Source organism: Colletotrichum tamarilloi (assembly GCF_030869305.1).
Source record: "Colletotrichum tamarilloi strain Tom-12 chromosome Unknown Scaffold_1.1, whole genome shotgun sequence".
Lineage (NCBI taxonomy): Eukaryota > Fungi > Ascomycota > Sordariomycetes > Glomerellales > Glomerellaceae > Colletotrichum > Colletotrichum tamarilloi.
Genome location: NW_026849384.1, coordinates 1,153,230 through 1,168,787, shown reverse-complemented (window position 1 = coordinate 1,168,787; position 15,558 = coordinate 1,153,230). Strand labels below are relative to the sequence as shown.

At 52.6% G+C, this 15,558-nt stretch overlaps 7 protein-coding genes across 7 annotated transcripts; 2 read left to right on the top strand and 5 right to left on the bottom strand.

Annotated features, from left to right (window-relative positions):
- Positions 1 to 1,720: 1,720 nt before the first annotated feature.
- On the top strand, positions 1,721 to 2,457 carry CTAM01_00396 (uncharacterized protein; the record flags this gene model as incomplete). The annotated part of the gene is made up of 3 exons (XM_060516448.1): positions 1,721 to 2,206; positions 2,312 to 2,318; positions 2,396 to 2,457. 3 exons carry the CDS (start codon positions 1,721 to 1,723, stop codon positions 2,455 to 2,457), a joined length of 555 nt encoding a protein of 184 aa, XP_060389074.1.
- An 846-nt stretch (positions 2,458 to 3,303) lies between these two features.
- On the bottom strand, positions 3,304 to 5,090 carry CTAM01_00395 (T-complex protein 1 subunit delta; the record flags this gene model as incomplete). Its single annotated transcript, XM_060516447.1, has 4 exons — positions 3,304 to 4,146; positions 4,198 to 4,853; positions 4,917 to 4,968; positions 5,034 to 5,090. The coding sequence occupies 4 exons, from the start codon at positions 5,088 to 5,090 to the stop codon at positions 3,304 to 3,306; spliced, it is 1,608 nt and encodes a 535-aa protein (XP_060389073.1).
- Positions 5,091 to 5,619: 529 nt separating this feature from the next.
- On the top strand, positions 5,620 to 7,104 carry CTAM01_00394 (26S protease regulatory subunit 7; the record flags this gene model as incomplete). Its single annotated transcript, XM_060516446.1, has 4 exons — positions 5,620 to 5,622; positions 5,680 to 5,771; positions 5,828 to 5,942; positions 5,995 to 7,104. 4 exons carry the CDS (start codon positions 5,620 to 5,622, stop codon positions 7,102 to 7,104), a joined length of 1,320 nt encoding a protein of 439 aa, XP_060389072.1.
- Positions 7,105 to 7,884: 780 nt separating this feature from the next.
- On the bottom strand, positions 7,885 to 8,868 carry CTAM01_00393 (uncharacterized protein; the record flags this gene model as incomplete). Its single annotated transcript, XM_060516445.1, has 1 exon — positions 7,885 to 8,868. One exon carries the CDS (start codon positions 8,866 to 8,868, stop codon positions 7,885 to 7,887), a length of 984 nt encoding a protein of 327 aa, XP_060389071.1.
- Positions 8,869 to 10,418: 1,550 nt separating this feature from the next.
- On the bottom strand, positions 10,419 to 11,735 carry CTAM01_00392 (cytochrome c1; the record flags this gene model as incomplete). Its single annotated transcript, XM_060516444.1, has 4 exons — positions 10,419 to 11,091; positions 11,159 to 11,221; positions 11,364 to 11,518; positions 11,670 to 11,735. 4 exons carry the CDS (start codon positions 11,733 to 11,735, stop codon positions 10,419 to 10,421), a joined length of 957 nt encoding a protein of 318 aa, XP_060389070.1.
- Positions 11,736 to 12,511: 776 nt separating this feature from the next.
- Positions 12,512 to 13,818, bottom strand: CTAM01_00391 (3-deoxy-7-phosphoheptulonate synthase; the record flags this gene model as incomplete). The annotated part of the gene is made up of 4 exons (XM_060516443.1): positions 12,512 to 12,669; positions 12,724 to 13,626; positions 13,683 to 13,740; positions 13,813 to 13,818. The coding sequence occupies 4 exons, from the start codon at positions 13,816 to 13,818 to the stop codon at positions 12,512 to 12,514; spliced, it is 1,125 nt and encodes a 374-aa protein (XP_060389069.1).
- Positions 13,819 to 14,679: 861 nt separating this feature from the next.
- On the bottom strand, positions 14,680 to 15,440 carry CTAM01_00390 (uncharacterized protein; the record flags this gene model as incomplete). Its single annotated transcript, XM_060516442.1, has 2 exons — positions 14,680 to 14,854; positions 14,911 to 15,440. The coding sequence occupies 2 exons, from the start codon at positions 15,438 to 15,440 to the stop codon at positions 14,680 to 14,682; spliced, it is 705 nt and encodes a 234-aa protein (XP_060389068.1).
- Positions 15,441 to 15,558: the final 118 nt, after the last annotated feature.

The window sequence follows — 15,558 nt, the reverse complement described above, 5'->3', positions numbered from 1 at the left end:
TGTTTCTATACCTCGTAGTTCAAGTTATAATTTTCTAATTGCCCTGTGAATTTATATCCCCATATTCTCTCCAAGTTTGTTAATCGCGTTCATGTTCAGAACTTGACGCCGAAAAGGCGTTGACTTGACGCAGAATTCATAGCTGCCACTCAAACGCTACTTCTCAGACCGAATTATACTATTACTCAAGAACCATGCCTACTGTAAGAAAAATGCTTGAAGAAACGGTACCAGCTGTGCTATGAAAGTTGAAATGATATCTTGTTCTTCGTACTCGAAGCAGAAGAAACCATCTTGGCCATGACCACTCCGAGTGGGTTGAAATCGCAGTGAACCGATCAGCCCTATGCGCGAGGTGGAAATCCGATTGGCCGTCTCACCGACTACTTCAACCCTTCTTCTGGGAGTTGACAACTAAAGACTAAGTATTCAAGCAGGCGGTCCTTAAATCCGACCGAATATGTTTTTCTTCTCATTGATATAATATCATTGGGGAAAGTGGTGCGCTTGTTCAGCTATAAGATGGCGGACCTACCGCCGCTGTTAAGTCCTACTAGAACATATTACCGGAACGGGAAGTAAGAAGTATCGCGGGGCACAGCTGAAGCCGCCAAGCCATGGAGCGGACAGTTTTTGAGCTGCCTAGTACATTTTGTCTTGCTTTTGGCTTCATGAGGGCTTTTTTGCTACGTCCTTTAGAGGTTGAGATGATTAAGGAGGCCACAGGATTCTCAGTCACATTGACTTGGCGAGGCAAGGTGGCTGATCGTTTTCCTTCTCAAGCCATCAGGCAGGGATGCAACGTTCGGATGAAGGGACGACTCCGATAGGAAGACAAGATCAAGCGGCAGTGAGACAACGCTCGCAGCCGCCCGAAAGGGATGGTTCGACGGGAGGGACCGCGACTAGCTTCCAACCAATGTTGCATTATTCCCCGAATGCACGACTACGGCTTACAGCCAAGTTCTTGGTTCAATCGTTTTTGGCAATATAGAGACACATAACGTGGGTCATAGGGATCCTGAGTTGGACTGATCAAAGCTGGCTAAATTGCTAATCATCACTATCCTCTTCGGAAAAGTGAGACATCTTGTCTGTCTGACGTGAGGCGGGCATACAACTATCTATTTCCCTGCAGAATGCTAGCACCGAGGAGCATTATATGCCATATCCTAAAATGCCTCTCTACTCTCAACCCCTTATGCATTTGGGAACCTTGATAATGCTGAGGAGGAACTCGAGACCTTACTGAAAGACAAGTTTACTCTCGTGCCACTTGGAACTTACAGAGTATCGCAGGTATCTAGAGCCTGGGCTGCAAGTCGCAACGACATAGATTTGCCTGTTTAGATCAAGTTAAATTCGAAATCATCAACGGCAGAAGACATCTAGGGCTTACTGCCAGGTCATCTTGAGAGTCGATGGGATGTGAGTCTCTAATTTGCTTCCTGGATGTGGCCAGACAGTGTGAGGGAATCAAGCAAAGCATTTGCTGCCTGCACGGCTAAGTAAGAAGACAATGATTCCATAAGATGAGTCTCATTGATAGAGTATTGAAAATCTATAAAAGGTCCATACCGCTCCGAGTTATGACCTCGTGGTATCCTCTTCATCCTCGACCATCAAGACCAAGCAAGCAAATCACCACATCACCATCCCATCCAACAGTCATCACTTCAACTTCCACTTCCACCTCCAACACCCCCTTTCCACCCTCAAAATGCACTTCTTCAAACTCATCACCACCCTCGCCGCCGCCGTCTCGGTCTCGGCCATCGACATCCAGAAACACTTTGGCCAAAACTGCGGCGGCAACTTCCGCGTCTGCAGAGCCATCGACCCGAACCGATGCTGCGTCGGCGCCACAGCCGAGAGCGTCCTCTTCCGCTACATTCCGTCCAACTGGCGCATCGAGACCCGAGGCTACGACGGCGGCGACTGCCGCAACCGCCGTGCCACCATCCTCTCGGCCGGCGCCACGTCCGTCTGCATGCGCTCTGGCGGGTTCCTCTTCACCGGTGCCGGCTACGGCTTTGTGAACAGGAAGAGGGCGCCTCAGGAGGCCGGCGAGGAGACGTGTGCTGCCGCTGAAGGTGAGGGGCAGGAGCAGAAGTGCGAGTCTAGCCAGGAGCCTGATACTCTGGTTCTTGTTGACGGGTCCGAGTACAACCTTGTTGGTCTTGAGGCCGACAAGCTTGACAGACTGGTATGATATTTATACCCCAAGAGACCAATGACAGAGACACCGCTAACTCTCTGTTTAGTATGCGCTTCCACGAATCTTTTCCCTTACATTCTGAACAACACACAGATGATCTGTTATTCCGTTTTTAATCCTTCAAACATAGAATGATGTTGCTGACTGCTTCTTCACTATCTAGCTTCACCATTGCAGCCGATCCCAATGTCACTTCTGCCGCCGATATTCCTGACGAGTTCACGCCTCTGCGAAAGTAAAGAACGTACGAACCAACCAGCAATTACATCTATGGTGCTTAGGCGCTGACGCTGGTGATATGGAGGGGTCAAAAAGTGGCAGGTGACGATGGTTGGTAACCCCAGCTGGAGATGTCAACTTGGCTGATTGGAAGGGCGTGTGCTTATTGGATTTCTCTTCTTCTCTGTCAGATGAAAGGTCATGTCGTTCTTCTTTGTGCTCTCAACATCATTGAGTAGCATTGTCCACTCCTTGACTGAGAGGGCTCTGGCGCCGGATGTCCCTTTTAGACTAAAAGAATGACATGTGTTTTACTGATGAAGACCAATTGCTTATGATTATGAAATATAAAATTTCAGCAATCCATCCTATCGAATATATTGAGTGTTTGGAGTTGAGGTTGGTAGGAGGTCGCTCTGTTTGCCGTATCTAGTAGAGCAGCTGATGGAGGAACGTTGGACAAACTGACTAGGTTATTATATAGCGAGGGGTGGGCGAATTTGATAAGGGGAAGCCAGAAATCGCCGGCTGAAGGCTGGAAACAGGCATAGGCTGATTCACGACTTAGTGCCTTACTCTAGGTGTACCAGAACGAGTGGGAATCGAGTAAAGCAAGTTTGGCCAGGGTAATTTCCATGCTCAAAGTGAATGTGATTAGAAAAGGCAAATGAGGTTAGGTTGAGGTGTCATCAAGGTATCTGGTGTGATCAATTGCTTCTCAGCTTCTAATAGTTTTGACGCCTCTATTCCAGGCTCACCCACGTCTACACCGCAATCAAGCCAGGTAGCCGTAATGTACATGATCATCAAGCCTGGATTTCCCCTTTTACTTTTTGTTTTTGATTTCGTGACTCATATTCCCCTCCTTATCTGGTAAGGGCGATGTCGTCTATTCTGAGAATCATCTTCACCGTCTCAGCTGCCAACTCAATGGCGCTGGTGCTTACCAACAGAGGCTGGAGGACGTTCTCCTTGGAAATGTTGGTGTTGACACCGCCGGACTTGATACTGACACCTGCATTCTTCTCGCCGAGCTCATGTCTATGACGAAGCTCGGTGACGACCTTGATGCTGTTAAGTCCGGCATTCTCGGCCAGAGTGGTGGGGACAACCTCCAGAGCGTCGGCAAATGCCTTCCAGCAAATGGCCTCGGTGCCCGTCAATTCACGCGCGCGCTTGGAGAGCTGAGACGCGATCTCGATCTCAGCAGCACCACCACCGGCGATCAAAGCCTTCTTCTTCACCAAGCAACGAACAACGCAGTGGGCGTCGTGCAAACTGCGCTCGGCCTCGTCAAGAATGAGAGAGTTGGCGCCGCGAACAACGACGGAGACAGTCTTGCCAGTGGCCTTGGCGCCGGTCACCTTAACCATGCGAGCTCCGTTGGACTGAACCTCCTCGACGAGATCGGCTGATCCGAGCTTGTCCTCTGTAAATGAGTCGACATCAGCAATGGGCTTGCAGCCGGTAGACTTGCAGATGAACTCGATCTCATCACGCTCAATATCCTTCACGGCAAGAATGCCAAGCTTGGCGAGGAAGTGCAGGGACAGGTCGTTGACAGCATCGCGAAGAATGGACTTCTGGATGAAGAGAACGTTGCACTTGGCCTTCTTGATCTTCTTGACCATGTTGAGAAGGTAAAGACGCTCCTCCTTAACGATCTTATCCATCTGTCTGTAGTCGTTCACTTGGATGGTGTTTTCCATCTGTATTGGTCAGCAACAGCGGAAAAGGGGGCATCTGAGGGGTAGCCTTACATCGGGCTTGGGAGGGCTAAGCTGGAATTGAATAAGACCGATTCTGGCCTTCTCGATTCTTGCGGGACCACCAGCACCCTTGAGAACAGGCTGCGTCAAGATCAAGCCATCCGAAAGCTCGCTGTCCTCGATAGTTCCGCCAACCTTCTTGACAATTCTGATGTTCTTTAGGTCGACATTGTCTGCCGTCTTGAGGTCGATGGTCTTGACAACGGAGTTGACAGCCATGGGCCCGAGGATGTTGGAGTATTGCGACACAATCTTGGAGGAAAGAGATGTGTTGGCTGCCTGAAGCAGGGATGCTGTGTCGGTGAGGGAAATGGGTTGTGACATGTCGTGGAGAACCTCGACAGCTGCGGCAGCAGCTCTCTGGAAAGCCTCTGAGATGACGGAGGGGTGGATTCCTTTTGACAGCAGTCTGTCGGCGGCACCGAGCAAGCTGCCGCAAATGACAACCACAGATGTTGTGCCGTCTCCCGCCTCCACGTCCTGTGCCGCCGAAAGGTTGACCAACATCTTTGCTGTCGGATGCATGACAGACATGCTCTTCAACATTGTGTTGCCGTCGTTGGTAATGATCGTCTCGCCCTTTCCACTTCGAATCATCTTGTCCATGCCGCGGGGGCCCAGAGAGGTTCGGATCGCATCGGCGACGGCTAGCAGTCAGATCGAGTCAGTTGATGATCTGAGAAGCTTGCAGGTCTGTTCGTCTTGCTCACCTCTAGCAGCAACGATGTTGGAGGAGCGGACGGCGACGGGCTTCTCCTTGTCCTATAGGTGAAGTATTAGCAATAAGCTCCCCTCTAGAAGCTTCACTATGAGCGCGCAGTTCGCACCTTGAAAGTAGCATTGCCAGAGCCTCCTCCGGCCTGGGCTGGTGCAGTAGTGGCCATTTTGACAGAACTGGTTTGTGGTGTGCTTGTTATCGAGAACTCGGGGTCGGAAAGACAAGCTAAACACGGAGTGCAAAGGTATCGGTATCGTCGTGGGCCTGTCCCGCTGTCGCCTTCTTTTGCGATCGCCCACTTTCTCTCAGGTAGCAACCCCCCCAGCGGCGGTGGGATATTTTTTAGCGGCCGTCAGGTTGTTCCTGCCCCGGTACCTTAAGGTACCCTGTGTGCCTGCTACCTAAGCCGGCCCGTCAGTTCTGTTTGCATTTTGCCCACACCGGGCCTAGCTCCACAGCAGCCTCGCATTTGTGGCCCGTGCTTTGGAGCTCAAGGCAACCTGGATTACGGAACCGTCTTCCATCACCTCCATCCCACGATTCCAACCCCCAGCATCATACTGATTGACGACCAACGCGACCACTCTTCGAAACCCTGCGACCCTATTCCCACGAACTATCCAAAACGAAGATTCCCACGAACCTACCCCATCCATAATATTCGGCAGTAGGACGTTCAGTCCTCATCCTACATCATGGTATGGACCCTGCGTGTCCACTTCCCTCGATAGCAGTGTTAACCCGGGCATCATTAGCCTTCCGCTACCGGCCAGAACTGGGAGAAATACCAGAAGACCTACGCAGACGATGAGGTTGAAGAGAAGAAGATCACACCGCTTACCGATGAGTCCGTTCACCCCACCAACTTCGAGCTACGATGAATTGTTGGCTAACAATACCCAGAGATATCCAAGTGCTCAAGACGTACGGTGCCGCCCCGTACGGTGCTGCCATCAAGAAGCTCGAGCAACAGATCAAGGAGAAGCAAACGAGTGTAGACGAGAAGATTGGCGTCAAGGTAGCTACATCTGTCCCTCCTTGGCTGATGCAACTCGGACTGACATGACTAGGAATCCGATACGGGTCTTGCCCCTCCTCACCTTTGGGATGTAGCAGCAGACCGACAACGCATGTCGGAAGAACAGCCTCTCCAGGTCGCCCGGTGTACAAAGATCATTCCCGACGAGAAGGACGACTCTAAGAGCAAATATGTCATCAACGTCAAGCAGATTGCCAAGTTCGTCGTACAGCTCGGCGAGAGAGTGAGCCCTACGGATATCGAAGAGGGCATGCGAGTGGGTGTCGATAGGAACAAGTACCAGATTCTTCTGCCGCTCCCGCCCAAGATCGACGCCAGTGTTACGATGATGACGGTCGAGGAGAAGCCCGATGTTACATACGGAGATGTTGGTGGTTCAAAGGAGCAGGTCGAGAAGTTGCGCGAAGTCGTCGAGATGCCCCTCTTGTCGCCAGAGCGGTTCGTCAACCTCGGTATCGACCCCCCGAAGGGTGCGCTGCTGTACGGACCCCCTGGTACCGGAAAGACCCTTTGCGCTCGAGCTGTCGCCAACAGAACAGACGCCACCTTCATCCGAGTCATCGGCAGTGAGTTGGTCCAGAAGTACGTCGGTGAGGGTGCAAGAATGGTGCGCGAGCTTTTCGAGATGGCGCGGACGAAGAAGGCCTGCATTATCTTCTTTGACGAAATCGACGCCATTGGTGGTGCCCGTTTCGATGACGGTGCCGGTGGAGACAACGAGGTTCAGAGAACTATGCTGGAGCTCATTACCCAGCTGGACGGTTTCGACGCTCGTGGCAATATCAAGGTCATGTTCGCAACCAACAGACCTTCCACTCTCGATCCCGCCCTGATGAGACCCGGCCGTATCGATCGTAAGATCGAATTCTCCCTGCCCGACCTCGAGGGTCGCGCCAACATTTTGCGTATTCACGCTAAGAGCATGTCCGTCGAGCGTGACATTCGGTGGGAGCTCATCTCGCGTCTGTGCCCCAACGCCACAGGTGCCGAGCTTCGCAGTGTCTGCACGGAGGCCGGTATGTTCGCCATCCGCGCCCGGAGAAAGGTGGCGACGGAGAAGGACTTCCTCAGCGCCGTGGACAAGGTCATCAAGGCCAACCTCAAGTTCAACTCGACGGCCAGCTACATGCAATACAACTAAGATGGGCAATCCGGGGGCTACGAGATGGAATGGAGAGGGGGTCACGGAGTTTCGTCATGTCCTTTATTTCTAAAGGCTGTAAGAATAGGCAGGCTTCGGATCGGGGAAGGCTTCTAGAGGGCGTGATACCTTCCGAGAGAAAGGAGAAATAGATCATGCTTTTCATGTGCCAATCGCAGTTTCACATTAGCGCAATTCGCAAGTGACATGATGAGTCTGCCTGCCCAATCTAAGTATGCAGAGAGGAACGACAGCGCTTAACGTAACTTTTCATATGGCAGGTTGGTGTGCTTTGAGGAAGGTACCGTACCGCAAGGCAATATTACTAGCCCTGGCTCACACACTGCCTGATATTCTCAACCACTGAAGCATAGAGGATGGCTTCATTTGGCAAAAATTGTGGTGTTGTTGGCCGTAGAATTACATTGAACTACAGCTAGACGAGGCACACTCCCTCTCGCCTCTCCAGCCTACCTAACGTAGTGAGAATAAGGGGACGTGAGTATTTTTCAACCCATCCCTTGCTCTCGCTGTTCCCTGGTAACATCTCCCAGGTGGTCCTCCCATGGGCAAAAAGAAAAGAAACAACGTCCCATGCTGCCTCAGCATTGCCCAGATTTGCTCCATTACCAAATGAATATGCATGCCTTCATTAGCAGTGCCATACGCTCAACCGTCTTCCGTGGGCGATTTGACTGTCGAAAAAGAACCTCCTTGAACGCTATGATTGAAAACAAGAAAACAAGAAATATTGCCCTTCCGCAGGGCGTTGCAGCCGCCTTAGACTGACTCCATGCGTGAGAGGCAGCCTAGGCAAACGATGTCGCCCTCTGAACCCTTCTCGATACAACAGCGACTGCAGACCATCTGCCTATGACCACCGCCCGTCCAGCCGTTGTGCCGAGTGGCTCGGCCGGTTCTCTTTGCCTCCTCCTCTTCTCTTGATTGCCTTTGCCTGTCGTCATCCACATCATCCATCGTACATGACCGTGAGAGGTCGAGCCCGTCTTGTCCTTGGTCCTGTTGCGTGCTTTTTATGCCGCCGTTGCTGCTTGGTCGTCCGTCCTTTTCCCAGCCCTGGCATTCCCGGACGCAGACATAGCATGATCGTTGTCCACAGCCTTGGCAGTCTGCAAATGAGTCGAGGTCTGATTTCTTGGTAGGGCGGCGGTGGCAGATGTGGCAGGGTGCCAAGGACGAGGGCGTCCTGGGTCTATTGCCAGCTGCATCCGCCTGGTTCTGTGCTGCATGGGAGGCAGGGCGAGACTCTGTAGACGATCTGCTACCCCGTCTTTGCTGCGAATCGTGTTGTGATGTAGTGCCGCCATTCAAGCTACTCAGCTCCCCACTATCATTGTCATCATCGTCGTCAAACATGCGCTGTCGCTTGGATACAGGAAGCGGCGCTATTTTCCGAGGCACCGAGTCGATGTTCTGGCGTGATGCTTCGGCGGGGGCAGCGATGTCGTGGGAGAATCCAAACTCATATCTCAAGCGTTCATTATTACTGGAAGGGAAGCGAGGGAAGTTACCTCCCAGGTGCTGCTGCTGTTGCTGCTGTTGAATCTGCTGCTGAATAGGCCTGCCTCCAAAAACGCTGTCAGCGTTCCAGTTGTTCGTTGCAGCCTGATACTGGGCGAGTTTCTCGTACAGGGGGCCTGGCAAATGCAGGTCGTTGCTGTTGGCGTCGTTGACGTCTCGTCTGCGCTTTCTGCCTGACGCCATCGCCATCAGCCGTGGATACTCTTCGGCGACGGATGGCATTTGGATTTCTGGTCTGTATGGTTCGATTTAGGCAGGAATTGTTGTGAGTCGTGTAAGGTATGAAGCTCGTTGATCGATACAAGAGGTTTTCTTGTCGTTGGAAGGGGGCGAGTGACTTGGCGTTGGTGGTGGTTGAATGCGTGGTGGGCAAGGCGAGGTTCGCTGATAAGGTTCCTCGTAGATTTCTCTTGTGAATAAGAGGAACCGAATGGAAAAGGTATGAAGGCGACGGAACAAACCGTTGAGGGCTTGCTTCTGGTCAAAGATAGAGAGTGAAAGAGCTCACAAGAAGAGGGAGGACTTGATGACGAGTGAAGTACGCTCTTTCCCGCTCGCTCTTCTTGACTCGGCAGCTCCTTCGTTGGAGGAGGGGGGAAGGGAAGGTGGTGGTGGTAGTGGTGGTGTTGCTAGTTAGCTGCAGGCACATACGTCCATGTGAGCAGGCTCTGGCAGGACTGGCAGTGGATGGCAGGGTGTTTTTGAGGTGGCACTGATGGCCAGGCCCCGGCTCGGAGCTTTTAGGCCTGACGGAAGTTGCCCAGTTTAATGAGGTGAAGTGGACACCAACGGGCGACGAAGGAAACAGAGGATTGGTCGGCGTCGTGCTCTCCACCTTCGGCTGCTTCTGTTCTGTCAGCGCAGTCATCTCAGCGGACTCAGCGCTGGATCCAACTGTTCGGAAAGCGCGCCGTCCGCTGGAAAACCGATCGTTTCCTTCCAGCCCAAGGTCCTCTTAACTCGCGCGGCCTCTGGAGCACGTTGCTGGAGCACCTCCAAAAGACCCACCAAGATTCGTCTCTTGCACCAATTGACAACCCCTGACTACCTGGTCAAGGTCGACGCAAACCCCGGCCACTCACTCCTCAGAGAATGTCGTTGCTCAGAAACTGGGTGGCCATCGGCGACAAACGACACTTTAAATGCCTGCAAAGTCACAGAACTTTGTGTGCGAGCTAGGGGTCTGAGAGGAAAACATGAGATGAAACAACTTTCTGATTATCTGAAAAGGAAAAACAAAAAGTTATGAAAATGGGTACGGACATGCATCGATGTACCAACCTCGCATTGTTCTATCAACCTACAAATAAGTAAGGTGCAACTGCGTTTCGGCGAATCAATGGCCGAGGGTATGCATGTTCAAGACACCGTTGATTGCGACAGCCGATGTTTGCATCGCGTATCAACCGGTAGTATACTCAGCTCTGTCTCCTTGACTCCGCGTCTGACGAGACGTTTCCCACTGATGGCACGAAGCAGGCTCATCTACTTCATTCCATGACTGCAGGTTGATCATCAAGTTGTGGTAGTACTTTGCTCCGTGGAACATCACTTTGAAACGTGGGCATGTGTTTGGCACATGAAATTCTAATCTTGTCTTGTCATTATCAAGGAGTCAGGTATTGAAAAAGGACCATCTGATTTACACTCTATCGCTCCCCATATTGCTCCCAACGATGAATCTCGTCTCTGCCGCCTCCACTAACAAAGGAGCTGTTTTAGAGAGCCTAGTATAACATACACAGAGACAACCGAAATGTTGCCATGCTAATTTAGTGGCGAACCTTGGTGTCCTTGGGAGGGTCGTACGCGAGCTTTCTCGACTTGAGCCAGGCCCACTTGTACTTCTTAACCCAGACGCTGAGGGCCCAGAGGGAGGCCGAAACAACGAGAACCTTCATACCCATGCGCTTGCGGTCGTCCATCTCGGGCTCGGCAGCCCAGTTGAGGAACTCGACAACGTCCTTGGCCATCTGCGAGGTGGAAGCGGGAGTGCCGTCCTCGTACTCGACGAGGTCCTCGTAAAGGACACGGGCCATGGCGATACCGGTACCGGGGAAGTAAGGGTTGAAGTTCATGCCGGGAGCGACGACGGCGCCCGCGGGGGGCTCCTCGGGGTAGCCGGTCAACAAGCTGAAGATGTAGTTGCAGCCACCGTGGCGGGCCTTGACGATCAAGCTCAGGTCGGGGGGAAGGGCACCGTTGTTGGCGAAACGGGCAGCCTCCTCGTTCTTGTAGGGGTCGGGCATGTAGTCGGAGAGCTTGCCGGGGCGCATCTCGATGTCACCCTGCTCGTTGGGCTCACCGGGGTACTCGTTCTCCTCGGCCATGGCCTTGGCCTCGTCGACGGTCAAGACGGTACCGACGAGAGTTCGGTAGGGGACACGGCTGAGAGAGTGGCAAGAGGCGCAAACCTCGCGGTAGACCTGGAAACCACGGCGGAGACTGCAATTCAATGTAAGCGTCATACATCTCAGATGGCCGAAAAAAATCGACGTGGTGTTCTGCTTACGCCTGGTGATCAAAGGTCTTGAACCATTGCTCATGAACCCAAGGGTAGTTGGTAGGGTGAAGACTGAAGATGATAATTTAGCTCAATGATCGATTGCTGTCGGTCGGCCCCGGTTTCAATGTCGATTATGCCTCAACCCAAGGGATTCGGCGGCATTCGCGCAATTGTCCCTCGGCGACCGCATACGGATAGGCAAAAGACTCACCCCTCCTCAGCCGGTGCGGCAGCGTTGGCGGAAGGTCCGTAGAGGTGGTAGTACCAGGCCATGGAGCCCAAGGCGAGAGACGTCGACGTGACGGCGGCGAGGTTCAATCTAGAGGAAGCTTCGGCACCAGCGCCGCTGGAAGTAGATGCGGCACGCTGTATCAATCATCGTCAGCGAATTTGCCCCAGAGTCCTTGATGTCCATTGATGTCCTTCGATGGCCATTGAGGCCGGGCTCGGGCGTGTTCGTTGACGGTTGGTCGGATTGCCTCGGGAATTTCGACTCGTGATCAGTTCATCTGCGTACCTTTGAAATCGTGACAGCGCCATTTGTGAAAGTGCGCGCCGAGCGCAAGCAGGACCTTGCCAACATGATGGGCGAGCCGTATCCGCAGCTACAGAGACAGCCGCGAACAGATTGATGGGGCAATTGGTGGGAGGTCGTCTCGTGGCGGAGATCGTTTCTATGGTACAGCAGTCGAGGTAGGAGAAAATCGCTTGAGGCAGTTTTCGAGTGCCTTAGGTATGGGACGTCTCTGATTGGCTGATGGGCACGGTCAATGACATCTTCCGTTCCGGCGACTTTTCGCTTCCTTCCTCTTACCCGTAGTTGCCCGGTTGCACTCAATTGACCACACGTATTTCCGATCGCCCGTCTCACCCAAGTGAACCCAACAGCTGGCGTCTGCCAACCCTCGGACTGAGAAATGTCGCCCCCATGATTGGCCTGACTTGGATGCAACTGCAGCGATCTGCCACATGCATCACAACACGACATTAGACGACAAAATAGTCATTTCAAACAAAACCCCCTACCATACTTATTCTGAAGGGCGATAAACTTCGAGCATCATTTCCAGTAACTGCATTGAGCCCGAAGTCTTCGGCGGCTCCTCCATCATGAGAAATACCGAAATGTTGTTGAAAAGGTAGCAAAAGAGTTGGGTATCAGGTGGGTTTTATTCGACAAAACTACAAAACTTTTTAACCTCGCCGAACCGAATGTAGCTCCCGCAATCTACGGCGGGCAGCTATCGGTATATGCACACTTTATCCCTTCGCTAAGTCGACAGCCACGCCTTGTGGCTAGTCTGTATCCCATAGAACTCACTACCGTTGCACAAAATCATTAGGTTCGGAACTAGCTACTCAAGCACCATTCTTGCTGATGACTTCGCGGCGCTGCTTCACTGCGTTGGCCAGTTGGTCGAGCACAGAGATGGTGTCATCCCAGTGGATGCATGCGTCTGTGATGCTGACTCCGTACTTCAGGCCCTCCTTGCCCTCCTTCGGCACCTTTTGGTTGCCTATGGTGAAATTAGCATCTGCAATTACATGCAATGATCTAGACAGGTACTTACCCTCGTTGATGTTGCTCTCAATCATGACACCCATGATGCCAGTCTCGCCGCCGGCAATCTGGCCAGCGAGGTCTGCAGCAACCTTGGGCTGGTTCTTGTGGTTCTTCAGAGAGTTGCCGTGGGAGCAATCGACCATGAGTCTTTGGGGAAGACCGGCCTTCTCCAGGGCAGCCTTGGCCTCAGCAATGCTCTTGGCATCGTAGTTGGTGCCACGAGTACCACCTCTGAGAATCGTGAAGCAGTCCTCGTTGCCCAGGGTACCGACGACGGCCACGACACCGGGCTTGGTAACAGAAAGGAAGTGGTGAGGGTGTCTGACGGCGCCAATGGCATCAATGGAGACGCCGAGCGAGCCGTCAGTGCCGTTCTTGAATCCAACGGGGAAACTGAGACCGCTCGCAAGCTCTCGGTGCAGCTGACTCTCGGTGGTTCTCGCGCCAACAGCGCCGACGGATAGCAGATCGGCAAGGAACTGGGGCGAAATGGTATCGAGCATCTCGCTGGCAATGGGCATGCCCTTGTCGGTGAGGTCGACGAAGAGCTGTCTCGACAGGCGCAGACCCTTGTTGATCTTGAAGCTGTTGTCGATATCCGGGTCGTTGATCAATCCCTTCCATCCGACTGTCGTGCGGGGCTTCTCGAGGTAGGAGCGCATCACGATGAGGAGCTCGTCCTTGTGCTTCTCCTTCTCTTGTAGCAACATGTCGCAGTACTCGAGAGCAGCTTTGGGGTCGTGGATGGAGCAAGGGCCAATGATGACCAGTAGTCTCTCCTTCTTGTCGGTTCCATTGACGATAGCGACGGACTCGTCACGGCCCTCGATCACAGTTTGCTTCGACTTGGGGGTTTGGGCAATCTCATGCTGGAGCAGATCGGGCGACGTCAGCGGGTTGTAGCCGCGAACTACGACATCAATTAGCTTGACTTGACGACTGAGAAAGTATCAATGCAGTTTGTACTTCTCCAATCTTCGCTCTCGGCCTTGTTGCCAACATTTTTGTTCTCGATGAAGAAGCTCTGCAAATAAGTGGTGAGTCACAGGTGTTGTACTTGCGCGCGGTGGCCGGGGGGTCGCGAGAGCTGACTTACAGACATGGTGGCGGCGAGGAACTTCAAAAGCAAGATGCAATCGGACGCTGAATGCTTAGTGAATTCTGAACGAGTCGATTGAAAGGAAGACTGAAATAGTTGACAAGTGAAGAAAGTGCAATTGAAAGAGTAAAATAGACTTTTTTTCTCTTCTGGATTTGTAGGTTGCTGTGTCCAAAGGAGGGCAGCTTCGAGAGGACTGCAATACCTTACATCAGACCTGAGCACAAATGGGCGAAGACTCATTCGTCCCCCTGCCCAGTGCCACCCCGGCCGGCAGTACCCCGCCGAAGACGGACCCAGAAAAAAGTTGAACACCACCTTGACTACTACTACCACCACCAACCTACTGCGTAACCTCAAGTCAGGGCCACCCGCCTCATGCAAGCGCAAGCAAACTTGCCACCAGTGAACCAATGGGCCAACAGTGAGGGGTATCCTTGCCGCATCTTTCTCGCTGAATTATGGCCGTGACGTGAGGGTTGCCCCCTGTGGACCTGTCCAGCCGGTCTCAATGGCGCCACAAGATGGGTCTCACCGCCTGGAAAATGCCCGCGACAGCACCGAAGAACGGGCATTACTATTGCAGACTGTAGTCAGTGCTTCGACGACTTTGACTTGCCCTGAGGTGGGATGTCTACGTAGCTTCTTCTCCTTCAACCTATCGGGGACGAATATTTGGAGCACATGGTAGGAAGGTATGGTACCTTGGTTTTATTCCAAAGGCGCCCTAATTTGACATATCCTCTAACCATATCCAATCTATTACTCCAAAAACTTCAAAATCTGTATCGAACATCACCGATGTCGCTTGGAACCCCACGAACCCTTAGCATCAATCTACAACACACCACCTTCCATCAAAGTCTAGATCGTCTTTTTCAGGGGCTTGTAAGCCTCCTTCTCCATCTTCACATAGCCGTTAAATCGGCCATACACCCACTTCAAGAGACTGGTACTCGCGGTCATCAGCGCGGCTGAGAAAGTGAACAACCCCACGCGCTGTACGGTGTTGAGGACATCGAAAATAGGGTAAGGGTACCTGCATCTAGTTAGCGGGCTATACAATGGGTCGAAGAGGGTAATCCTTTAATCTACCATCCGTTCCTGCTGAAGCACAGCTCAACCCAGCCCCAGTACAGGAAAGCGAAGATCATGCTAATGGCCATGGCCGAGTATGCGCGAATCGTCCATGGCGGGCTGAACAGAATAAGGTCCAGAGACAGGACCACAGCAGGGACCAGGTGGAATCCAACGTCCGGTAGCCAGTGAAGTTCGAATCCCTCGGGAATCAGCAATCGCTTGTCAATGGAGCGGATTCCCCAGTACAAGATGCTGATGAGCACCTCAAGCGGTGCTGCCGTGGTCGACAGGGCGTTCTTTACAGCAAACAATGAAGGGCTGAGGGTGATATCGGCCAGCAGCCCTATCACAAATGTCACAAACGACAAAATCAGTCCGATATTGGTGAGGTGCTGGTAGTTTCCTCCGAAACCCATGGAGATGTCGTGAGTGAGTCCATTCAGGAAGTTGAAGGATGCGATGAACGATACGATGCCGGTGACGTGCAGCAACAGAGACGCTGTCCGGGACGGCGACTGCAGCCGCTGTAACTGATGCTTAGCCATCTTAGTTTGTCTCGATGTTGACAATGATGTTGCTTGTCCCACAGTTGTAGTTCTGGTGTAAGGTAGTTTGATGTAAAAGAAGGGATGAGATGGCACTTCCGCAACGAGACGGGCCCAA